This window comes from Phytophthora ramorum (genome assembly GCF_020800215.1).
Source record: "Phytophthora ramorum isolate Pr-102 chromosome Unknown Phyram_PR-102_s0007, whole genome shotgun sequence".
Classification (NCBI taxonomy): Eukaryota; Oomycota; class Peronosporomycetes; order Peronosporales; family Peronosporaceae; genus Phytophthora; species Phytophthora ramorum.
In genome coordinates, this window is record NW_027150653.1 from 1193715 (window position 1) to 1217813 (window position 24099).

Sequence of the window (24099 nt, forward strand, 5' to 3'; positions counted from 1 at the left end):
TCCCTGGTTTTGTCCAATCACGAGCCGCTAGAATTTCAAAACGAAATTCCTAGAAAATATTCTGAAAAGGCGCGAAGCTCGGCTCATGGACGACACCGCGGCGCTTCTAGGCTCTTCAGGTAATCGCACAGACGTACATTAACTTATCCATTCCTTTGCGCATCTAACGCACTAACGTTTGTGCTGTAACTCTCCCTACCGGCGTCAAAATCACGGTTCCAAGCCATCAAGCAGCGCTTGGCAGGCGTCAACGGGCTCTTGCAGCAGCTGCGGCGGGAGGACGCGGCACCCGAAGTCTCGGCCACGCTCATCCCGAGCGTGCTGCCCTGTCTCCGCGACCATAACTCCAAGATCGCGTTGGGGGCGCTGGAGATTTTGGAGCTGTTGGTCTCGCGCGTGGCGGAGGAGACATTGCGCTCGTACTTCAAGCTGCTTTGGCTGAGCTTGGTGGAGAGACTGGGGGACAGCAAGCTGCAGGTGCGGGAGAAGGCCGTGGACGTTGTGGTGCAGATCTCCGTGGTGCTGGACGTGTCTATAGTGTTGGAGAGGCTTAAAGGATGCATGAAACACAAGAACTGGCGCACAAGAGAGCAGGTAGAGCAGCTTGAGATGACTGAGGAGGAGAAGGAGACTCATGGTGCTGTAATGGATTACGTTGTAGAGTCTCCACGCTGTTTGGCGGGTGCTGGAGCGGCACGAGCTGTTCAGTGAGAAGCAGGAGGAACTGCTGAATGAGGTGCGTTGGGGTGGAGGCTGAGCGAGACGAGTGGAGGCTGATTTTGGGTGTGCAGGTGCTGAAACTGCTCGAGGACTCGTCCAAGGATGTGCGCGATGCAGCGATTACTGCGTTGGAAAAGTTTTACACGTATATTGGTCCTTCGCTGCTGGTACGGTGGTTTTTGGAGTTGGGTGGTGGTGAGGATGTTGTGATGAATTGATTTGTGAGTGCTGCTGTAGACTGATTTGGAGTGCAAGAACATTCGGACTGCACACATGAAGACTTTGACAGACAGATTCGAGCGGATACCTGCACACACTCAGTCAGCTTCTGTGGGTGCTGGAGCGGCACCATCGCATGATGCTAGATCGGTGCGTTGGACCCAGACAAAAATGATGAGGGGACACGAAAGCTAACGCTCACTATGTTTTAATGTTGTGTTGCAGACTCAGGCTCACAGCGACGTGCCTACGTCTAATATCGCTCTTCCAGATGAGCTGTCGTCGATCATGTCGTCGTACGACCTGCAAATTTCATCATCTTCATCTTCGATGGCACGGTATTTGGCTTCTGTTCGAAGCCGAACACTAAATGAAGCGAAAGCAGCGGCTGCTGCCTCAGGAGATGGTGATCAGTCTCCGTCGCAAGCATCCTCTGCAAGCAGTAAAGCTGTACAAGACATCAGCTCCACAGCTTCGCTTGGATCGGGCGGCAGTAATATTTCAGAGAGGGAGATTCAAAAGCAGCTAGGCGCGATCTTTGACAAGCTTCAGCTCGTCAATAATTGGGACAAGCGTGTCGATGCATTGAAGATGCTTCAGAAGCTGGCCGACCGGTGCAGAAAGGCGTCAAACAGCGAGACCGTGCTCCCGTTCTTATCGCAGGCCCTACGTTCGATTCGCGATCGCCTATGTCAGCAAGTGAGTGACTTGCGATCCTCCGTGTCTCGAGAAGCATGCGAAACAATCCAGATGCTCGCCAATGCTCTCCGTGACGAATTCAACGCGCATGCAGAAATTTGTCTTGGTAATTTGTTGAAGGCAACTTACGTGACTATCCAAGTAATTTCGACCGCAGCGGACTCGACAATTCGAAGCATGATTGAGAGCACCAGTAATGGTTATTCGCGCGTGATTCCCAAGTATGTTGCTGCAATTTCATTTCTACTAAACCTGCAAATTGCTAACAGCTCTCTCGTTTTTATGTTTAGGCTGATCGAGTGTGCCAAATCACGCAACCAGGTGCTACGGTGCAATGCAGTATGCTACTTGACGCTGACACTGCAGCGTTGGAGCTCCAGCTTCCTAAGCAAGTGCGTGACTTAAATTTTCTGCGCCTTTTTGTAACTTCGCCGAGTGCAATTAGTTGATTTTTACTGATGTTTGTTGTTGTAGGCATTCAGATCTGTTTGTGCCTATTTTACCAGCACTGCTGCAAGACGCGCTGGGTGATGTGCGCGCTCAATCAAGAAAATGCTATTGGTCTTATCAGCAGCTCTTCCCGGTAAGTGCTTGTGGCATGTTCACAAATCTTTACCAGCTCTTAACTAACATACGAAATGATGCTGTATTGCCTTGATCAATACAGGATGAGGCTAAGGGCATCTTCGCTCGTTTGGATGGATCAACGCAAAAGAACTTGAAAGATGATCCCTCAAAGTTCACTGCAGGAAATGCACGCCAAACAGATTACAGCTCGATGGGTGCTCCATTGTCCCAGGGTGCGGAGGTTGTGCGGTCAGCGCTTCAAATGGCAAGTGAAGCTCAGCCTCCTATCAGCGCTCCTGCTGCATTAAACTCGGTGACATTCAGTGACGAGCAGCCCACTGTTTACAGTTCAGGAGAGCCGACTGTTGGTAAATTGCCGAGGCGGGTACTTGAGGGAAGTTCAAGCTCAACTGGAGTCGATGCAACCGAAGACAACATGCCATCTTCTCGAATGCTATCGCAAGGTCCTTTGCGTGTCGGGGTAGCGAAACCTTCGGCGTCAAAGGATGGTTCCTCCTTGGTGAACGAGTGGAAAAAGAAAGCTGTTGCAGGCCCTCTCCGAGTATTGAATACTCCGAAATCATCGCAGACATCATCAAATACAACAGCGGAAAGCCTCTACACTTCACGACAGGAACCATCAATAGCTAGCTTTCACACAAGTTCTCAGCACCCATCCTCCAAAGCGCGACGAGTTCAACTAGTTGCAGAAGAACCAATTCCGATAGAGATCGAAGAGAGTGAACCAACTGGACCGAAAAGACTACCACTGGTATCAATGCCGTCGCCGACTGAGTCGAACGCCTCGAGTTCCCGGACAAATAACTCGTCGTTGGGCGACATAAAGTCAAAGGCCACGCGGAGTGTGCCAGCGAAGGAGGATGCGCACTTGCCGATGGTAAATCAATTGGAGGAAGCTCTTCGGAATATGGAAAGCAGGTCCTGGTCTACCAGGTTGGAGGCTGCAGAGTATATCGGGAACGTCCTTCAGAAGCGCGTGGACCAGATTGCTAATGGCGCAAGTGGAGACCACAAGGTGGATGGTCGTATTTTGATCACGTTCATTAAGCACCTAAGCGATGCGCACTATCGCGTCTCCCAGGGAGTGCTGAAAAACTTTCTGCCGCTACTGAAGCTTTCGAATGACAGCCAACGCTTTCTTCCTCACTTGAAGACAGTTTTGCCGAAGCTATTCCAAAAGTTTATCGACACAAAGGAATCCATTCGGGTGGTTGCCAAAGAGAACCTGGAGTATGTCGCATCGACAGTCGATAGCTCGACCGTGGCTGCTTTAGTGATATCGATGCTGGGGGATGGAAGCAACATGAAAGTAAAAGCCGCCATGTGTCACTACCTGCGCGAGTTGTTACCGGGTGCTGACGGATACATGAAGAACGGTACCAATAACAGCCACATGAGGTCCTTTTTGCTCAAGATCGCGCTCCTCATGGATGCAGACGTTCCGGTGTCTGTTTCCGCAGCGTGTGGCGAGCTAGTCTCGGTCGCTGCGCAACTTTATGGTCCTGAAATGGAGGTTGCGCTGGGATTGCTTCCTCCATCCAAGCGTTTGGTCGTGTCCAAGGTGCTCAAGTCCAAGAAAATTGTCCTCAACTTCAGCAACCCGCCGAGACCACCGTTTTCTTTGTCATCGACAGCACCGCACTCGGCACGATCGCGCGACGGAGACGATGAAAACCAGGCTATGCCTGAGCGAAGCCGCAAACGACCCGAGTCGCCAAGCGATACTTCCTCCAGTCCTGTTCGACAGAGCAGTCAGAAGAGGATAAACACGGTGGCCCAGAGTGTTGTTGTCAAGGATCAGAGAGCTGATGATCGGACAAGAAACGTTGCAGGCGTCAAACGAGCTCAAGAAGTGGTAAGCAAGGCCACACCTTCCGGGAATGCAGCGTTCTCCACCACTCTGTTCTCGTCCGCTGGGTCAAGTGTGGACAAACCTGGCGTCCAACTTGACGATATTCTTCTCCTCCTGGAACAGAACAATTTACCGATGGCGGAGATGAAGGGCGCGCTTGTCAAGGTACGCTGCTTACTTTTGAAAGATCCCTGTTACGAGGGGTAGAGACTAACGTGACATTTGGGGAACAGACTATGAAATGTATCGAGACCGGATCTCCCGATACGTGGGATCGTTGCTTTGGTCGATTGCTTCTGTTACTGCTAGATCATGCCACTGAGAAGAATGTGTACGCGTTGAAGGTGCTCCAGACACTGGTGGAAGCGCAGCTCTCCCGAGCACAACTGTTTTTCGAGTTGCTTTTGCAGCGTCTGACTGATGCAATCGGCGATCAAGTCGAAGTGGTACGTTTTATCTCGTTTACGACGTCACCGCCACTGGTAGTAGTCTAACAAACTGTATGTGCCGAACAGGCTCAGCATTTGATGGAGCGCATCCTGCACGACTTGGTGCGCTCCACGAGTGACCACCAACAGATGCTCTTGACGCTAACGCAGCAGATTTCAAGAACAGAACCTCCGGCGCTACTAGTGGTACTGCATCTCGTCATGGTCTGCTTGGTTTCGTGCGAGCAGAGTGCGTTCCTGCGCAAGCCCGACGTGGCAGGCGACCTTATGCGTGTGCTGAAGCGGCGTCTTGACCACGCGAGCTCGAACGTCCGCAAGAACACGGTGCAGTGCTTTGTGACCTTCTACTTCGCCACGAAGGAAGAGACTTCGATCGTGCCCAAGTTCCTCGCCTCCGAGCTCGACGGCATCCAGCGACGACTCGTGGAGATCTTCATCGACCGCGCCAAGATGGAGCGATGAGAGTTTCAGTGTTTTCCTTTTCACCGCTTTTTTGACGGGAAGTAGCCTCTCGAATTTATCAGATCTTTTGACTAAAACAAGAAAACCACCACCTTCCTCTTAACCTGATCGTCAAGAAATCCAATGCAGCGCTTGCCCTTTAACGTGAGAAATGCCGCGTCCCAGCAGGCTGTGTGCAGTTATTGCGGGCCGCAGCGGACTGTCACTTACATGACCTCGGACCATAATAGATGAGACACATGTGTGACACACCATAATGGTACCGTGTACCTCAGTTCCAAACCACCGGTAGTCGGTGTTTTACCCACCAAGTGTGCGGCAGTCTCCAAAAGTCTCCAGCAGAAGCTCAAGTACGAGGAGCTATCCTATTCTCATCTCATCTTGCCATGGTGCTGACCAACGAGACTCGCCACGTGTACCCTTTCCATTGGGACGTCGTCACGCGCGCCTTCTGGAACAAATACCCGAACGAGCGTCTGGCGCATGTGGAGCGTGTGGACGTTCTGGACCGGCGTCTGGACGCGCAGGGCCGCCTCGTGACCTCGCGCCTGGCCAAAGTGACGCAGAGGAACGTGCCTGGCTGGGTGCGCTCGACCCTGGGGGACTCCACGTACGTCTTTGAGGAAACGACGTGCGACCCCAAGCACAAGACGCTCGTGCTCAAGAGCACCAACCTGTCGCTGCGCTCCGTGGCCACAGTCGAAGAGACGTGCGTGTACTCGGTGCACCCGGACGACGCCCACAAGACGCTGTATGAGGCCCAGGCCAAGGTCACGGCCTTCGTGCCACTGCTGTCACAGAAGCTCGAGAAGTTCTCGGTCAGCCGGGGGGCCGACACGGCGGCCAAGGGCATTCGCGCAGTGGAGGAGATCTGTAACGACATGTTCCAAGGCACGTTCCAGCCAGCTTTCTGCGAGCCAGCTGAGGACTCGCTTGCGATGCAGGTGACCAGGGATTTAACGGCGGCCAAATGTCCAGAGAAGCAGTGAGGTGGATTCATATACCGTGTTTTTTATTCTGTTCAAAGCCATCGCAGGGGAACGAGAAGACGTCAAGTTCCTGCCTCATAATGTCGAAAACGCGTCACTTTTTATTAACACAAGTAGGTTTTGCTGGTTGAGTCCCCGCTCGTTGTAGGGGTGTTGTCAATGCTGGAGGGAGAAGTTGCCACTGACGATATTTCCTCGTTGCTTGAAGATGTGCTGCTTCGCGTTGTCGCCGCCTGGCTTGACATTACGGTGGGCATCGTCATGCAGCGTCTTGTTTGTCGAGTTACCCGCTGCTTCTAACTGTTTAGATTCATCTATCCATTCGTCAATCCTGCTACGCCTCGACGCAGTTACGCAGCGGGGTCCTCAGACGCTTTCGCTACTTCATCTGCTGCGTCTGCATTTGCAGAACTGGACCCATTTGCTTCAGGAGATCGAGCCTCTTCGGACGACGCTGCAGAGGACGCGCTCGATGACTCGTCGGTCGGCAATACTTGGTCAAGAGCAGTCTCCGCACTCTCGCCTGAAGGTGCGGTCTCCGACCCCCCTGCTTGTAATAATGGTGCAGGCTCCGTAGTGTTTCCTGCTTCTACTGGTGCCGGGGGTGGAGCTGCCTCGGCTGTTGTTCCTTCATCGGATACTGGCGCTTCAGATGTCGCTTCCACATCAACAGATACAGCCTGGGAAGTCTCCGATGCCGTATCTTGATACTCGGATTTTGCGTCGGAGCTGCTTTCGCTTTCCTTCTCAGCATCTACGCTGGTAGTAGGAGACTTCTCTGCCTCTTTGCTCTTGGCTTCCGCGTCTAACGTTGCCTGCGTTTCAAAGCGCTCTTTTACACGCTCAGACAAAACAGAAGCAAGTTCATCAGCGGTGGAGGACTCTGTAGTCATAAGCTCTCGCAAAACGTCCGGGCATTCAGGGTGTTCTCGGCACAATTCCTGGTGCTTGATCGCTGTCTCAGCGAATACTACTCGGACGTTCGAGACAGGATCCAGCGCCAACGTGAAAAATACGGCCGCAAGTTTGGACGAAAAAAAGTCACGAGCGGCGTCGGCCAGTTTTGTGTCCTCCTGGACTTCATCATCCTCCGACTGTTCGTTTCGTGGCGTACTTGACAGGAAGGATGCACAAATCTTTAAGAAGCATTGCCTGTCCTGATAATGTGAGGACTTTGCTAGGGTCACAAATTTGTCGACCACGGCAATCAACCACTCTGGATTTGGGCTAAGCCGCGCCACTAACAGTGGACATGCCTGTAGATGACGCACGTAACAACATTGACAAAACGTCAGCAGCGGATTCGGATAATAACGCATCACAGAACAGGTGCGGCACGTACATGATAGCTCTGTTCTCGCACAACAGCAACAGGGTCAGTAACAAGCTTGAACACTAACGGATTAATCACCGAGAAAGTCGCTTCCGGCGTAAAAGTTCGGCAAAGTTGGGCCAGTTGGCCACTCAGGACTTCGCGGAAACGCCATTTAGTAGTGTTATCGAACGAGTCGAACTCTGCAAGCACCGGAAGATAGCTCTCTCGAAACGAGGGCGATACGTTCTCCAAGAAGTCAGCAAAATGCAGCATCACGCCTAGCCGTACATCCTGCACGTCATGAAGATAGCTATCGAACGCTGTGGCTAGCTGCGTTTCTGTGATACCCTGGCCGAGAATTCGTGCCAGCTCGTGCAATGAGTACGCAAATGACCGCCGGATCTTCCAAAAAGTATCACTGTGAAGCAGCTCAAAAGTCGGCGAGAGTTTTAGCCAGTCTGCGGCACCCAGGATACTCACCACCGCCGGAAAATTGAACGCGCAGTGAAACTTAATGTCCACTTCACCGCTGCCACCCAGCTGTGATGCTGCTGTCGTAGCCATGCTCGTGAAATGCGCCACAAGCTCATCCGTAACCTGATCTTTTTCCAACGCCGCCAGGAACGGCCCCAAACTCTGGTACGCTGCCATGCGTACCCACCTCGACGAGTCACCGATAAAGCTTTCAAACAACGGTATCAACCTCGGTCCACGATCAGCTGGCGCCAGCGCCAGCGCAACATTAACCAAGCACTCTGCGCACGCTTTACGCACGCCCCAAATATCATCCTTCGCAAGCCGCTGGAACGCAGGAATCAGTCTTTCCCGACTGAGCTCCACCCCTGCAGTTTTGCAAACATTAGGGAAGCTGAGCGCCGTGGACTTGCGCACTCGAAACACCGGGTCTTCGGACAGCGAAATGAGTTCCGGCACGCAGAATTGCTGACATAATTCCGGTCCAAAGTGCTCTGCCAGTCCGTTGTAGAGCGTGACGGCCGAGATCCGGAACTGCTCGTTGTCATCGTCGTGAGCCAACGGCAGCACAATCGTCAGCACGTGCTGGCCCTGGTCTTCAGGCTTCACAAGTGCCGCCATCTCCACGAGGCTCTCACTGGCAGCAGAACGCACTTCGTGCTGGTCGTCCGACACGAGCTTGGTCACGAGCGGGATGAGTTTGTCCAACAGCACGCGATATCCCGTCTCGGGCTTCGTTTCTACCAAAAATTGGCACAGTAGCGGGAACTGCAGCGCCACGTGCTGGCGCACGACGTACTCGACGTCGCACACCAGCGGCTCTAGCAGCGGCAGCAGCTGGTCGCACGTGGCTTGGTAGCCCACGGAGCGCGCCGTGTCGTGCAGCATCTTGACGTGGATCACGCGCTGCAGCGCGATGTTGCTGCACACGTACTTGGTGACGCGCTGCAGGTCGCTCAGGCTGTCGTCGATGGCCAGGTCCTCGAAGGTTGGGCCGTTCGCCAGCTCGGACTCGTTGCCCATGAGCTCGCCGTCGCCCTACGTTGAAGTGACCAAAATGGAGATCAAATAAGAGCAAATTAGAACAATGAATTGGTGGACTAAAAATCGCAATCCATTCCGCACGCAGAATGCGATTCGAAATTGACTTGCGGCGTACCAATTCATAGTCCATCAGCACGCGGTGACAAGGGCGAGCAAGCAGGGATGCGGTGGAGGATGCGGCGGAGGATGGAGGATGGAGGCTCTGGCGACACAGGCGCGGGTGGCGGCCTTAGAAGGGGAAGCGACCGAGTCGCAACGCTACCGCGCGATCGTTCGCTTGTTGTTGTTCCCCCCTGGCCAGGATTCGGTGTGCTGTACACATTATAGTGTACCACACACCATGCATACCACCGACATCACAATTTCTGATCTGGCGGACCAAAAAAAGGTGATACTCTTTTTTTAGTAGTGCTAATAATACGCTGCTACTTCATGGACCAGTATCTGTTGCTCTGTGTATTTGACGACCTGGACGTGAAAGGATGGAGGTGGTGCAGCCGCATATGGCCATCGCAGGTGCGCTTCAAACTGAGTTGAGGAAGGTTCATTGTAGTGTATCAACCAATTGTCCATGTAGACAGTCGCTACCTGTGGACCGAAGTGGAGCGGCTCAAGTCACAGGTGCAGGAACTACGAGCTTCTAGTCGAATCGCCCAAGAAGAGAGAGCGCGCACAGCGGAGCTTCTGGCGGCGTTCGTGACGAGAGCTCAGTTGGACGCTGCTCTGTCCACGAAGGTCTCGCTTGCTCATGTGGACGCTCAAATGGACACTATGCGATCCGAGGTGGCCCGCAATCTCGAACAGAAAGCCGATCTGTCGCTGGTCGCCCTTCTGCAGAGCACCAAGTTGGACGTGTCCGTGTTCGATGCCAATGCCTGGGATCTGCACAAGCTGCGCGTTGCCATGGAGCAGCACGTGCGCGACCTGTTCGCGACATTTGCAGGACTCGTGGAGCAGCAGGTAAGCTCCAAGTTGGCTATCGAGGACTTCAACAGAGTCTTCAACCCCGAAGCCACAGGGCAAAAGGCGTCCCTGGAGGCTGCAGCGCTGCGCGTCGCGAAAATGACGGACCAACTAGAGTCGGTGAGCAGCTACATGAATGGAGACCGACAGCGTCAGCGACAAGTGGCCGAGCTGAACGTCAGCATGCTGGATCTTACGCGCAAGCAGGCAGCGACTCGGAACTCGATTGTGCAGCTTGAGAGCGCCGAACAGATTGCGACGGCACAGCTTCGTGGCTTGGACGAGCAAACGACTCAGGCCATGGCCAACCTCCAATCTCTGACAGAGACGCTGAGTGGACTGCAAGCGCAGACACAGACAGATAAGAGTGCTCAAGATGCGAGACAAGCTCGACTTGCTCATAATGTTAAACAGTTGGAGGAACACCACCAGCATCTCTCCCAAACACTGAACGAGCTCGAACAGTTTGCCCACGCAGGACTTGTTGACTCCATCGATACGAAGCTGAAGATCAACAATGATAAACTGCGCAGCCAGCTGAATGAGGCCACTACAATGCATCGCCAGCATGCTCAACAAGTCAGTCAGCGCGTGACGAAGACTAATGATCTTCTGCTGCATCACAAAGACCACCTCGCACAACTTGATGCGTGTATGCGCAAGATGGCAGGGCTTCTGAAGGACACGCAAGGGGAGCTCAACAACGTTAAAGGGCCGCTAGCAACACTTGCTACAAACTTGCACGAGGAGAATGTTGCTATACTACAGGAAATCGAGCGCAGTCAGGTACGAGCAATACGAAAGACCCCCTTACGCAGTGGAGCTACAGAGCAACTAACCGATGTTGTCTATCGTGGTAACTCTTGTGGTTAATGTCTTGCAGAACGGCACGCGAAATATCATTCTGGACTACCAGGGCCTGCTCCAGAGAGAAAAGAGCTCGCAGGTGTTTGTACCGTTGCCATCTCGACCGTCATCGTCTTCTTCCACCGATTCGAGTGGCTCAACAAGTCGCAAACAAAAGCAGCAAATGCTGCTTGGTACAAAATCGGCTCGCCCGCATACTTCAAGTGCGCGAGTTCGGGCGTGTAGTACTCCTAATGGTGTCTCTCCTCTGGGCGTTCGTCGGTCTGCTGGGGCTGTTCGCACAAATAGATCTCCGTCAATCCCGTGGAGAGCCCAAACAGCGGGGGTGGCTCCACAAGTTCTCGCGAACTTAACTATGTTGTCCAATAGCGACAATAACGCTAGTTTCCATGAAGAGAACCCGTGCGAGGGTGAACAAGAAGTACGGATGGCAACACCAGTATCGGTACGGCAGGATGAACCGAAAGCCAGGCATAAAAGTGTACCTCCGAGCCTTTTCCGACGCGTAGCCGACACTGGTGATGGAGATCTATTCCATTTCCCTCAAGCAAACAACTGCAGTTAACTTTTGATTCTGCCCCAAGCGAGGTTGCTCTTGTGGTTCTTCATTTTGTCGTGCAAGTGTACGAATAGAAAGGGTGCTGTGATCGATTCCATTCCTTCAATTGCTGCCTCCTTCCAGCGGAAGATGCCAGTCGCTGCACTTCCTCTCCGTTTGGGACCCATTGAGTATCAATGATATTTTCATGCTGACAGCATTTTTCAGCCATAGTTGGAACTTGCGGGGAGGAGAGACAAATAGCACACCCAGTTCTCTCACGACCTCTCCGGTCACCTTTCCATGCTGTAGCACACGCTTCTTCGTGCGGCAATATCACCAAGGCAATACCACGTGCTGACTCAGTATTGCCATACAGGACCTTGGCCTGCAAGGTGTCGTCTGCTTGCTCTTGATGCTGAGCCTCTACCATCACTTTGGTCGCAGGTATGTGAATATTTTCCCTGCAGAGGCTGGGTATCAACATCAACGAAAACAGTTGACAGGGAGTTGACGGAGAGTTGACTACAGCTGGGTGAGCTCTCCGTCTGGAGCTCGCGTACGCCGGATCTCTACGATGCCAATGTCTGGCGAGGGTAGACATGACACCACCAACCGCCTGGCATTTGAATGTGCATGCTTGTTGGCTATACTCCCAGTAGTAAAGGTTTCTTATCCAGCCTCGTCAGCCGATAGATACGGCGTCGAGCGCGCAGACTTTCGGAGGGAGACTTCTACCGTGCAAAGCTCTGCAGTAAGATACTACAGCGGCGTTTTGAGATGCTCCATCTCGACGCTCTCTCACTTTGCATTTGACCTCGACAAGCGCAATTCACAAGAACTGATCAAGGGCCATGAACGTCACTCTCTTCATCGCAACATTCCTGGCCATCGCCAGTGCCGCCAACGCTGATGGCTCACAGAACCCAGCACAAGTTGCTACATCGCAGGATGACCAACTGGATGTCGTCCTTGCTACACCTGCACCAACGACGCTCAATGACCTCCCAACACTCGCGCCGACGGCTGCCCCGACTGAAAGTGCGGACTTGGTCGTCACGCCTGCACCCACGACCCCTTCAAACAGCGCGAATGTATCTCAGACGACCAATTCCAGTGCTGGTGCTGTCGGCGTCGCGTACACGAGCACGGGCGCCGTCGGCAAGGCGTACACCACCACCCGCGCAGAGTTTGAAGCTCAGAACGAAAGCAGTGACTCTGAAAGTAACGACTACACGGTGCCCATTGTCGTGGTTGGCTGCTTGGTCGGAGTGCTCGGTGCAGTGGCTGCCGTTGTTGTCATGAAGAAGCGCAAGGTCACCGAGCCAGAAGTTGAAACGACGGACTACTCGAACGCCATTTACTCGCCTGCCGTGTAAGCCGTTTTTCGCGAGATATGGACGATGGAGGATCGAACTTCATGCCGTAGCTACTGTCGGCCTTCGTTATCTGTTTCGACGTATCTAGCTGTTTAGTGTAATTGCGTGAATGAGTTCGAGGGAAGAACTCCAAGTGGTTTAGCGTAGTTAACGTCCTAACAAAGAGTTTTGCTTGCCGTACACCAACGCTTTGAATTCGCTGTGAACTGTCCTCAAAACACAATGGCTCTGCTTTCGTTTCGCTGAGCCAAAACTCTTCGCCTCAAGAGCTTTCTAGTGGTTCCTAACCAACTGCTCTCGGTATCACCTGTTTACGGGACGTCTCAGTCTCTGTGTGTCAAATCTCACATCGCAAATCACTGGCATGGCGTCGTTCCTCAAGGACGAGGACGACATTCGTGTGTTCGAGGCAGCTTTGAGTTTCGTGGACGAATACTCAGCGAGTACTTCACTCCCCAGCGAAACTGCGACGACGTTCGCAGCGTTGGCGGCGGATTCCGCCGACGAGTCACACAGAACGCCATGTCCGTCCGTTCCGAGACCGGCCCCAAGCTTTACCATCGCCTGCAGAGCCACTTCGGGGATGGTTCCACTTATCATGACATGCCAACACGCTGCGGGGCTTTCGCTGAGTTTGTCACCAAATTGTGAACCTTTGGCTCGGCAAAAGTCGACAAAGCCCAAGAAAGCTCAATCCAATCCGAACCGGGTTCGCGACGAGGCTCAATACGAGCTAGCATTCCTTCGTGAGAAGGTAGCGGAGCTGGGACAACAATTGCAATCGCTGCAGTTGAATGGACCGATTGGGGATGGTACTTTCGTGCCGACTGTGCCGAGCTCGTTGGGTCAGGTGCCGCGCGTTTGGAAAGACATGGCGATTCGGCAAAGACGGAGGCGAGACGAAGCACAGCGGGAGAATGTTCGATTGAGGCTGATCGTGGAACGCAAGCGCAAAATGGCCACAGGGTTGAGTGCGCTACTTCGTAAACGACTTACTCAGCAGGTTAGTGTGTCCGCACGAAGGAGTTTATTGTGTTTGATTCTCACTATTTGTTACTGCAGGGAGCCGAGTGCGCACGCGACAACAATTTATACATCCCAGACCGTGATACATGCGTGCTGGACTTTCAAGGCGATATCGGAGACTTCCAAGATTTGTTTCAGCACCTTCAAGCGGCTCACCTTGAAGTGGACGCTATCTTCGCTGCTAGCGGATTGGCAGCGATGGATATCCCGACCAGTGATGTTCACGTGCGCGAAGGTGTCGATGGCAAATACATCGAGGTTTTCACGAACAAGTTGCTTCCTTTCAGCCTTCGAGACACTGGTGAAGCTGCATGGGACCATTTCAAGGGAGTTGAAAAGCACTTTGGCAACGGCGGCCTGTATGAGAAGACAGCTAAGGTAAGCAAACGATGGACAAGTCTCGATGACTACAGGAACGTTGGCCTGACCATATTGTACTGCTGCACAACAGAATCTCGATCAGCCCTACACAATCATTGAGGACTTCACAAAAGAGATGTTTTCCAACAATTCACGCGCGGATGTGAAGGCGAAGCAGATTGTACAGCGTTGTGTGGGACCCGATCGAGATATGATACTCTTCGTTTCGAGCGTGATCCCCGTCGAGATCAAACACAAGGCCATCGATGGTCTGGTATACCATGCGCGAGAGTATGCTCTAACCAAGCACTTTTCCGATTCCACTCCCGAGCACGAAATCTCGCTCCTGCAGCTATACGTGCGCGTGTCTTTCGATTATGATCCCGGCGTTGTCTACGACTCTCGTCACGTTCGTTCGGTCGCCCAGTTTGTCATTGGCAACGTTGCGGGCAGTCTTCGCTGTTACCAAGAACGTATTGAAAATACTCTGATTGACCAAGCACTAAGCCAGCAATAAGCTCACATACTAAAACTAAAACCATTATTAATAAAATGCAAACTATCTCCACTTCTTCTTGAAATTCCGGCTGACACCTGACAAAATACACGAGCAACAGATAACTGATCGATTACAGCTAATTGGATTCGTTGTAGTCCTAGCTTTTGATCAGTGAGTGTGTCGCCCCAGCACTCGGTCCACTAACGCATTTTCTATACGTTCTTGGTAGCACCGCACGTTGCCTACGATGTTGCCGATCCAAAATTGAGCGACCGAGCGAATGTACTGGTTATCAAATGTGACGCCAGGCTCACACTCGAATGAAATGCAGGTGCAAAGCTGCAGCAGCGACAATTCGTCTCCGGCTGTAGAGCCTGGCATGCGCTTGGTTAGAGCGTATTCTCGAGCACTATAAACTAGTCCGTCGATTGCCTTGTGCTTGATCTCGACGGGGGTCAAGGTAGACACGAAAAGTATCAAGTCGCGGTCCGGTTCCACGCAGCGCCGTACAATCTGCTTCGCCTGCACATCCGCGCGTGAATTGTTAGAAAACACTTCTTTCGTGAAGTCTTCAAAGATCGTGAAGGGCTGTTCGAGGTTCTGTTGAATAGCAGCAGCGATAGGAGTTAGCACGAGAAAGGTGAGAGCCCGTAGACAATCAAGCCCACCTTCACCGACTTTCCATAAAGCCCGCCATTGCCGAGATGTTTCTCGATACCCTTGAAATGGTCCCACGCAGCTTCTCCCGTGTCCTGCAGGCTAAACGGCAGCAGTTTACTCGAGAAAATCTCGACGTGCTTGTCATCGTCACCTTTGCGCACGTGAATATTTGTCGTGGGAATCTGAACATTCGACAGCCCATTAGCTGCAAACACAGAATCCAGATCTTCGTAAGCAGCCTCAAGGCGCTGGAACAGGTCTTGAAAGTCTCCGATATCTCCATGGAAATCCTGTACTTGAATGGATTGGCACCCTGCTGTGGTGTGTTTGGAAATACGCAAGCATTCGGTGTTCTGCATGTCAAAAGTCAAGGTTACCACCGTTCAAGTCTGCGGAACGGATATGCATTTTGGTACCTGTTGATTTAGTCGCTTCCGCAGCGCTTCCCGCAAAGTGAGCGTCATCTTTTGCTGGCGTTCAAATAGAACTTTGAAGTGAGCATTCTTGTATTCTGCTTGGTCGCGACGGCGCTTCTGGCGCTTCGCCATCTCCTCCCAAACTCGTGGCATCCGACTTAAAGTATCTTGTGAAGCAGGCGGCACTGTAGTGTGCCTCATCGTCCATCCGTTCAATTGGAGCGAACGCAGCTTCTTCTCCAGTTCGCTGACTTTCTCACGCATATACACCAACTCGAACTGGGCTTCGTCACGTGCTCGATTCGGGTTCGCCTTCTTCGTTTTTTGCGTGATTGCACTGGGCGAGCGCAGCTGAAAACCTGCCGACTCAGCGTTGATGTGTAGAGTCTTAGTCATTTTGACCGGCACCATCATGGACATCTCTTGACAGTCGACCATAAACGATGGTGCCTCGCTTGAGGTCGAAGCCCCTGATACATTGCTGCGTGGCAGCAGCTCCGATCCTGACAAAGCTACAGGAAAACTTTGGGTGGCGCTGGGTAGTGCGATCTCAGCCGAACACTCATCGACGAAGCCCAACGCTGCCTCCAACACACGAAGGTCGTCTTCGTCCTCCAGGAACGCCATGTCGATGATTTGAGCTTTGGGATTGTGTTGGGAGACTGGGGATGGCCGTAAACGTGAGACCGCATGGTGGTAATATGTACGGGGATTTACCAGGACCACGAGAATAGTCGACGTTAGATTTATTATATCTGCCAACGCAGCTTATTCTCGTGGCCGTCACTGTATCGTAGCCTAACATGTTTGCTCGTCTTGAAGCAAATACTAAACAACGAACAACTTTACAACAATGCAGGTGCCTTAACAACACTATTCTATGGTTGGCACCATCTTCTACGCTGCGGCTCCCGTGCATTGTCGCCTCAATGCTTGATCAACTAGGGCATTCTCGATTCTCTCCTGGTAGCATCTAATGTTCCCCGCAGTGTTGCCGATCAAAAACCTCGTGAGTGCACGGACATGGCCGGGATCGTAAGCCACTCCAGGCTCCTTGTCGATGGAGATGCGCGAGCAAAACTGCAGCAGCGATAGCTCGTGCTCTGGAGTGGACGCTGGAGCTCGCTTGGTGACCACGTAGCCCCGAAGATGGTACGTGAGGCCGGCGATGGCCTTGTGCTTGATCTCAATGGGATTCACTCGACACACGAAGATCACGACGTCCCGGTCCGGTTCTACAAAGCGCCGCACGATCTGCTTCATTTGCATATCTGCGCGAGAGCTGTTCGAGTACACTTCCTTTGTGAAGTCCTCGATGATTGTGTAAGGCTGGTCAAGGTTCTGTTGCACGGAGCAGCGAGGCGCAAGGTTACGAGCAGGAAACATTGAGTTTCAGGAGGCTGTAACGCTGCGAAACACGTACCATTGCTGCCTTCTCGTACAGCTCGCCATTGCCACAGTGCTTCTCCACGCCCTTGAAGTGATCCCACGCAGCCTCAGTCGTGTCATCTAAACTGAAGGGCAGCACCTTGTTCGCAAAGAACTCGAGGTATTTGCCTCCAACTCCTTCGCGGATGTGGACGTCCTCGGTCGGAATGTCCATGGTTGCGAGGCCATTATCCTGAAACACCGAGTCCAAGTCGTGGTACGCGTCTTCCAGGTGCTGGAAGAGCTCTTGAAAGTCTCCCATGTCGCCGTGGAAGTCCAACACGCGCGTAAATCGATGCTCTTTGGCACTCGGATCCTGTGCATCAGCACATTCCGCCATCTACAACAAAACACAAAACTATAAACAAACAAACTGTGCAACCGGGACAAGCAGAGCCGACACTTACTCGCTTTCGCAGCAAATTACTCAAATCGACCGCCACCTTCCGTTGGCGTTCCACATTGAGCCTCAGCCGCGCATTTTCTCGCTCAGCGTCCTCTCTGCGTCGTCTTTGCCGGTCAGCGACTCCTTTCCAAGCGCAAAGCACTTGTGACGACGGCCGAGCTCTAGTCACGGTCGCAATCGCCGTCTCCTCCACAGACCCGTCCTGACACAGCATTTTCGGCTGCGAATCTGGCTGCAGCGTTTGCAATTCTTGTTGCAGCTGCGTCACCTTCTCACGAAGGAATGCCAGCTCGAAGCGCAGCTCGTTGCGCGCTCGGTTCGGGTTGGCTTGAGGTTTTCTTTTCCTAGTTGCTGACTTTCTCGGTTTCGTGGAGGCCGACAAAGTGTCGAGATGTCTTGGCGAGCTTGGCGTTGATGACGCACAAATTGTGTCGATTGTCGGAGGTTCGTTGGCAGCAACGGATGCAACGGGGGCGTCGTGCGAGGGCGAAGGCGACGCCACGACACCAATTGGGAGCAGCTCGTCCGCCAGCCGAAACGAAAACGAATTCGACATGTCCGAGCTCACGGTGAGCGAAGGAAGCTCCGACGAACCGACTGAGTCGCTGGCATATTCCTCCACGAAGCTCAGCGTCGCCGCAAAGGCGCGCATGTCGTCGTCATTCTCGTCGAAGAGCTCCATTCCACTCGTTTTATAATAGTGCAGAGGACTGAATTGTGAATTGTGCACATAACCTCGGGATTTGACCGAGCAGCAGGTCAAGAACGTAAAAGGAGCTGCGTGTAGACGAGAATGGAGCACACCACGTGGAGATCGCAGAGCTGGAGAGCTGGAGAGTTGCATGTATCGAGGAATTTGGGCGTACATTGACTGGTTCTACTACTTTTTGAACGGGTAGCTTAATTTTACAGAGCTGTCGTTCAGGACACCATCAACTCACTGCTTGAGCGCTCGATCGACCAGAGCATTCTCGATTCGCTCCTGGTAGCATCGGATATTGCCTACAGTGTTGCCAATCAAGAAACGGGTCAGTGCACGGACGTGGTTGGGATTGTACGTCACGCCAGGCTCCTTGTCGATGGATATGCGAGAGCAAAACTGTAGCAGCGACAGATCGTGCCCAGGCGCGGAGACTGGGGAGTTCTTGGTGACTACGTAGCCTCGGAGGTGGTACGTTAGTCCTGCGATTGCCTTGTTCTTGATCTCGATAGGCGAAACTCTGGAAACGAACACAATCATGTCGCGCTCAGCCTCAACGTACTGCCGCACGATCTGCTTCATTTGCATGTCAGCTCGGGCGTTGTTGGAAAACATCTCCTTGGTAAAGTCCTCAAGAACAGTGTACGGCTGGTCAAGGTTCTGTGGGGTAGATCAATCACAGCAAAGTGAGAAAAGGCTTGTCTGGATAAACTGGCCGGGTACAGCTAAGCGAACCTTCGTAGCCTTCTCGTACAGCCCGCCATTGCCCCAATGTTTATCCACTCCTTTGAAGTGATCCCATGCAGCCTCAGAAGTCTCCTGCTGGCCAAACGGCAGCGCCTTGTTCGCAAAGAACTCGAGATACTTGCCACCGACACCTTCGCGGATGTGAACATCATGCGTCGACACATCCATGGTCGCGAGGCCGTTGGCTCGCAGCACGTCGTCCACTTCGTGATAAGCATCTTCAAGGTGCTGGAACAGCTCTCGGAACTCGCCAACATCTCCTTGGAAAGCAATCACGCGACACAAGCGACTCTCAGAGGCATAAGGACTGCTGACATGCATACATTCTGCCATCTACAGCAACAACACAAGAATTCATCCAACCATTATTCCTCGCTCACAAGACAGCAAGCGCCTTTGCTCACGCACCCTCTTTCTCAGTAAATCGCTCAAATCAGTCACCACTTTCCGCTGACGGTCTACAATGAGCCTCAATTTTGCATTCTCCCTCTCTGCGTCCTCCCTCCTCTGCCTCTGTCGAGTCGCCACTCCTTTCCAAGCACAAATCACCTGTGGCGAGCTCGAGAGCTGCGTACTGGGCACCTTTTCCTGCATCTCTCCTCTCTCACACAGCGCCGGATTAAGCTGCAATATTCTCAGCTCATGCTCTAGCTGCGTCACCTTTTCACGGAGGTATGCCAGCTCAAACCGGAGCTCATTTCGGACCCTATTCGGGTTCGCTTGGGGGTTTCTGGGTCGGATCGACTTGCGCTGCTTGGAAGCTTGCGACGTCGACATTCCCATGTGGAAACCAGCTTCTGACGGTCCCGAGAGCTGCTCCGCCACAATTAATGGCATGGTCGCCGAGGTTGCAGCTCCCAGGGGCTCCACTGGAAGTGCGTCGGACAGTCGAAAGGCCAAGGAACTGGAGGCGTCCGAGCTGTCGGCCAGAGCAGGTAGACCCGGCGGGTTCACCGAGTCATCAGCGTATTCCTCCACGAAGTTGAGCGTCGCCTCGAAGGCGCGCATGTCGTCCTCATCCTCCAGGAAGTCCATGGTCGCTTGGTTCGAATATTGAGCTGGTACCGTCGATTTGAACGAACGTGTGGTAATCAGTTGCAACGTCCGACTTTACTGAAGGACTGGTAGGAACCTCACGTCATTGTGACTTGCAGCTTACTTTTGCTGGTGGTTTAGAGCTCGATCGACCAGAGCGTTCTCGATTCGCTCCTGATAACATCGGATATTGCCGACGCTATTGCCGATTATGAAGCGAGTGGCTGCGCGAGAGCGTTCGGGGTCGTAGATCACGCCGGGCTCGTTGTCGATGGATATGCGAGAGCAGAACTGCAGCAGAGTCAAATTGCGCCCTGGAGTCGTGGCTAGAGACGGCTTGGTGACGACGTAGCCTCGCAGGTGATAGATCAACCCTGGGATTGCCTTGTGCTTGATCTCGACGGGGGAAGCGCGGGCTACAAACACAACGATGTCGCGGTTGCTCTCTACGTGACGTCGAACGATCTGCTTGGCCTTCATGTCAGCTCGAGAGTTGTTGGAGTGGAGCTCCTTCGTAAAGTCTTCGAGTATCGTGTAGGGCTGGTCGAGATTCTGTCACAACACGTTAGCGAGCCGTAAAGACAAAGGGATGCTCGGTGCAAACCTACCTTGGCTGCCTTCTCGTACAGCCCACCGTTTCCGCAGTGCTTCTCCACTCCGCTGAAGTGATCCCACGCAGCTTCTGCCGTCTCGTACAGCCCGAAAGGCAGCACTTTGTTCGCGAAGAACTCGAGATATTTGCCATCGACTCCTTCACGGATATGAACAGCATTCGTCGGGGTCTCCAAAGTCGCCAGACCATTAGCTGCGAGCACAGCGTCGACCTCGTTGTATGCCGCTTCTAAATGCTGAAAAAGCCCGTGAAACTCGCTGATATCCGTGTTAAAATCTAGCACACGACTCAGGCGACGTTCTTCGGCGAGTGGATTCTTGAAATGCGAGCACTCGGCAGCCTGCAAAACATCCAAATCAACATTAAACTAAAGTGATAGTAGCAAAAGTGGAGTCCTCACGTACTCGTTTGCGTAGCAACTCTCCCAAGTCCACGGCGATCTTCCTCTGTCTTTCCACAATCATCCTCAGGCGCGAGTTTTCTCGCTCTGCACCTTCACGTCGTTTAGCCTGTCGAGCAGCAATGCCTCTCCAGGCCTCGAACCCCTGCTGAGGAACAATCAGCACCGTCGAAGGCTTCTGCTGGGCAACAAGAGACGAAGAATTTAGCGGCGACTTCTGCTTCAGCGAAGCCAGCTCCTGCTCCAGTTGCACAGCCTTCTCTCGAAGGAAAGCCAACTCGAATCGAAGCTGATTGCGAGCGCGATTCGGATTCGCTTGAGGCTTCTTCGGCTCTGCAGCTGTCCGCTTTGTAGCTGTCAATTGGGGCTTCTGAACGAGTGCAGGTTGCTGACCTGCAATGGGCAACGCCAAAGTCTCCGAACTGGAGAAAGATGGACCATTCACTGGCCCGCCACCAATTGGCAGCAGCTGCGAAGACGTAGCATCCGATAACGAGAAGCTTGGAGTGAGGCCAGGACCGTCAGTGGGGGCGAAGAGCTCGGCGACGTAGTCGTCCACAAAGCTCAGCGTGGCGTCGAAGGCGTTCGCATCCAGCTGATCCGACATGATGTTTGCTTACGCCAGTAATTTCCTAGTTTTGCTTGGCTTGTACCACGAGTCAAGCTTGACGTTAGCAGTCTGTGGACCCGTGTGGTGGTTCTGATCCGGAAGAGGGTGAGTACTAAAACTGTGGCGACCAAAAGTAGTCGCATGGTGAAGTTCATTCCGCCACTTGAGGACAAGTTGCGACTTAATCGACCATGACCTCAACGCGTGAATTGCTCACGTTTGCAGACGAACCGGACGTGAAAGCTCCATGCTCCCGCATCAGCGTCAGGGGCGACGCGACTTACTGCATCAAAGGACCTGTATGCGGAGTGACAGCGTATGGATCGAAGCAAGTGAAGGGCGCTTGTCCCTCCAAGGGTGACGGCGCTATTGGACACTGTCTGGTGTCGTCCCTCAGCTTCGCTACTGGTTGCATTGCACCTGTGGATGCGCATTGCGTGCTTAGTGCTGCCGGCGACTGGGAGTGCGTTTATCCAGTCAGCGACGGTAGTGCGACCAAGAGCAAAGATGCGGGTAATGCGACAGAGGTTCCTTCCGGAGCAACGCGCGCGCCAGTGGTGTCGCTAGTGCCGCTACCGGCTGCGGCTCTATCGGCGTCTACAGAATATTCGAAGGCTGCGTCCGAAGACAAACTGGAGACAAAGGATCACGCGCCGAGCGCAGCGCTCAACGTCATCGTCGGAGTGGCTTGCTGCATGCTGGCGATAGTTGGTCTCATGTTCGTCAAGAAGAGAAGAAACCGCGCACGTCCCGACAGAATGCTCTCGTCCAGCGGCTCGGGCATTATGACATTGTAAATGTAGTGTACCATGTATTGGTGTTGGCAGTTTGTAATAAAGGCAACTAACGTTCGCATCGTTTCATTCTTCAGTTCTCCACGCTTACCACCGTCGCCACGTTGCGAAGCCAGTAGCAGCGCACGTAGCGGCTCCTGCATTCGAGTCCTCGCCAGGCAAAAACGCACTGAGACTTCCTTTTGCTAAACGCAGTGCTCCAAAATTCTTGTGGTCGTTCAATTGAAGCACTTGCCGCTCGGATCTCGAGGGCGGGATCAGCGGGGGCACCCCTACGAAAGTTGGTCATGGCGGTTTCTGATTGGTCTACAGGTGATTATAACGCTCGCTAATTGGTCCACAACCTCAAGTACAGAGCCTGCCATCCGTCCTGCCAGCGGAAGGGCCGCACAGCAAGCAAGTCGCGCCTCGGTGTCACATACTGGGCGTCCGTCTCTCCGCCGTTCATCCTCGAGCCTGATGCAATCGCCTTGATTGCAATGCGCATTAGGACTTTCCCTTCGTGCCCGACACTTGGTCACCATATCGCTGTCTGCTCTGCGCCTCCACCTGCTCCGCCCGTCGCGCAGTCGCCACTTGTCCGCCAAAATGCCCCCGCACCGCCAGCACTCCGACTTCCAACTGCAGCTCAACCTCGTCGAGAACGGCGAGGCCAAGAGCCTCACCATTTCGCAGCAACTTCCGCCTGTAGCCGAAGGATGTTCTCGACTGTACCTGTGTCGCCACGGCCAGACAGGTGAGCAAAGCGGAGAATTATTGACCCCGTTGTGATGGTTCACCACTGACGTGTCTATTGTTCAATTGTTGTAGACTTCAACATGCAGCGCAAGCTCCAAGGCCGCGGAGTCAACATGCCATTGAATGCTGAAGGTCTGGACCAGGCCAAGTGTCTTGCTAAGGCCATGAAGGACGTGCCACTGACCGCCATCTACAGCAGCGCATTGAAACGAGCCTTCCAAACTGCTGACACTGTCGCACAGCTCCACCCGAAGCTCGAGGTGCAGCCGTTCACGGAGGTCGAGGAGATGAACTTCGGCCAGCTCGAGGGCCACCCCATGGAAGTACATGAGACCCAGATCAACCTCATGTTCAAACGGTGGGAAGGTGGAGAGTTTGATGCCGCTTGGCCTGGCGGTGAGAGCCCTCGGGAGGTCGTGGCGCGCGGAGTGAAGAAGATCAACGACGTCATCAGCAGCACGCCGCCGAAAGAGCAGGTGCTCATGGTCACGCACGGCCGCTTCAACAAGATTGTGCTGGCCCAGATGCTGCACGGGGATCTCACTCAAATGACCGACATCCACCAAGACAACACGTGCGTGAACGTCATCGACTTCGACCACGCCACGCAGACGTTCCACGCCATGGCGCTCAACAATATTGACCACTTGCCTGCACCGCCGTCGGTATAATCGCCGACATGTAGTTTTGTAGGTGAAACTTTACGCATTGGATCAGTGCGCGAGGAACCAAGATACAGATCCTTGTTGCTAGCGAGAGCGAGGCGTGGCGAGAAGTGAGTGTATTATAAAGTATCAGTTCTCACGGCACACTCCGTAATATAAGCACAGCAAATGTGTTATCACTCTTTTTCTGTAGGTTGTACTTCCTTCGATGTCTGAAGTTGCTGCCTAGTGACCTCTTAACTGGTTATCACTCCAAGAGAAGAGCTTCAAGCTCTTGTTGAAGTTGCTTTTGTGGTGGCAATCCCAGTCCAAAACAAGTTGTGGGCTCCACGCACATGTGCATTAACGGTGAGCTTGAGAAGCTTCAAAACGTACCGGTAGCAGTTAGGTGACCGTTTTCTTATCGGCTACTTGTAGGAACATCCACCCCAGATGCTGCTGCTG

The 24099-nt window shown here is 53.2% G+C and overlaps 10 protein-coding genes across 11 annotated transcripts; 7 read left to right on the top strand and 3 right to left on the bottom strand.

The window, feature by feature from the left end:
• Positions 1-85: 85 nt before the first annotated feature.
• Positions 86-4989, top strand: KRP23_8347 (CLIP-associated protein; the record flags this gene model as incomplete). The annotated part of the gene is made up of 12 exons (XM_067893774.1): positions 86-119; positions 224-594; positions 662-736; positions 792-887; positions 958-1089; positions 1165-1859; positions 1929-2030; positions 2113-2221; positions 2306-4081; positions 4202-4243; positions 4312-4524; positions 4594-4989. The coding sequence occupies 12 exons, from the start codon at positions 86-88 to the stop codon at positions 4987-4989; spliced, it is 4041 nt and encodes a 1346-aa protein (XP_067743272.1).
• A 386-nt stretch (positions 4990-5375) lies between these two features.
• Positions 5376-5978, top strand: KRP23_8348 (Protein UPS2, mitochondrial; the record flags this gene model as incomplete). Its single annotated transcript, XM_067893775.1, has 1 exon — positions 5376-5978. The coding sequence occupies one exon, from the start codon at positions 5376-5378 to the stop codon at positions 5976-5978; it is 603 nt and encodes a 200-aa protein (XP_067743273.1).
• Positions 5979-6328: 350 nt separating this feature from the next.
• Positions 6329-8941, bottom strand: KRP23_8349 (Serine/threonine-protein phosphatase 4 regulatory subunit 1; the record flags this gene model as incomplete). The annotated part of the gene is made up of 3 exons (XM_067893776.1): positions 6329-7234; positions 7321-8805; positions 8927-8941. 3 exons carry the CDS (start codon positions 8939-8941, stop codon positions 6329-6331), a joined length of 2406 nt encoding a protein of 801 aa, XP_067743274.1.
• A 210-nt stretch (positions 8942-9151) lies between these two features.
• KRP23_8350 (uncharacterized protein) lies at positions 9152-11779 on the top strand (the record flags this gene model as incomplete). Of its 2 annotated transcripts, XM_067893777.1 has the most annotated exons (5): positions 9152-9199; positions 9293-9327; positions 9393-10560; positions 10658-10720; positions 11711-11779. In XM_067893777.1, 5 exons carry the CDS (start codon positions 9152-9154, stop codon positions 11777-11779), a joined length of 1383 nt encoding a protein of 460 aa, XP_067743275.1. The 2 variants fall into 2 exon arrangements, with proteins under 2 accessions (XP_067743275.1, XP_067743276.1); XM_067893778.1 differs by lacking the exon at positions 9152-9199 and having other exon boundaries at positions 9294-9327; positions 9389-10560.
• Positions 11780-12033: 254 nt separating this feature from the next.
• KRP23_8351 (uncharacterized protein) lies at positions 12034-12558 on the top strand (the record flags this gene model as incomplete). Its single annotated transcript, XM_067893780.1, has 1 exon — positions 12034-12558. The coding sequence occupies one exon, from the start codon at positions 12034-12036 to the stop codon at positions 12556-12558; it is 525 nt and encodes a 174-aa protein (XP_067743277.1).
• A 364-nt stretch (positions 12559-12922) lies between these two features.
• Positions 12923-14611, top strand: KRP23_8352 (uncharacterized protein; the record flags this gene model as incomplete). The annotated part of the gene is made up of 3 exons (XM_067893781.1): positions 12923-13561; positions 13621-13628; positions 14599-14611. 3 exons carry the CDS (start codon positions 12923-12925, stop codon positions 14609-14611), a joined length of 660 nt encoding a protein of 219 aa, XP_067743278.1.
• A 4094-nt stretch (positions 14612-18705) lies between these two features.
• KRP23_8353 (uncharacterized protein) lies at positions 18706-19835 on the bottom strand (the record flags this gene model as incomplete). The annotated part of the gene is made up of 4 exons (XM_067893782.1): positions 18706-18713; positions 18789-18797; positions 19124-19133; positions 19209-19835. The coding sequence occupies 4 exons, from the start codon at positions 19833-19835 to the stop codon at positions 18706-18708; spliced, it is 654 nt and encodes a 217-aa protein (XP_067743279.1).
• A 901-nt stretch (positions 19836-20736) lies between these two features.
• On the bottom strand, positions 20737-21455 carry KRP23_8354 (uncharacterized protein; the record flags this gene model as incomplete). Its single annotated transcript, XM_067893783.1, has 3 exons — positions 20737-20788; positions 20853-20894; positions 20992-21455. The coding sequence occupies 3 exons, from the start codon at positions 21453-21455 to the stop codon at positions 20737-20739; spliced, it is 558 nt and encodes a 185-aa protein (XP_067743280.1).
• A 194-nt stretch (positions 21456-21649) lies between these two features.
• On the top strand, positions 21650-22255 carry KRP23_8355 (uncharacterized protein; the record flags this gene model as incomplete). The annotated part of the gene is made up of 1 exon (XM_067893784.1): positions 21650-22255. The coding sequence occupies one exon, from the start codon at positions 21650-21652 to the stop codon at positions 22253-22255; it is 606 nt and encodes a 201-aa protein (XP_067743281.1).
• Positions 22256-22840: 585 nt separating this feature from the next.
• Positions 22841-23661, top strand: KRP23_8356 (putative phosphatase PhoE; the record flags this gene model as incomplete). The annotated part of the gene is made up of 2 exons (XM_067893785.1): positions 22841-22988; positions 23063-23661. 2 exons carry the CDS (start codon positions 22841-22843, stop codon positions 23659-23661), a joined length of 747 nt encoding a protein of 248 aa, XP_067743282.1.
• Positions 23662-24099: the final 438 nt, after the last annotated feature.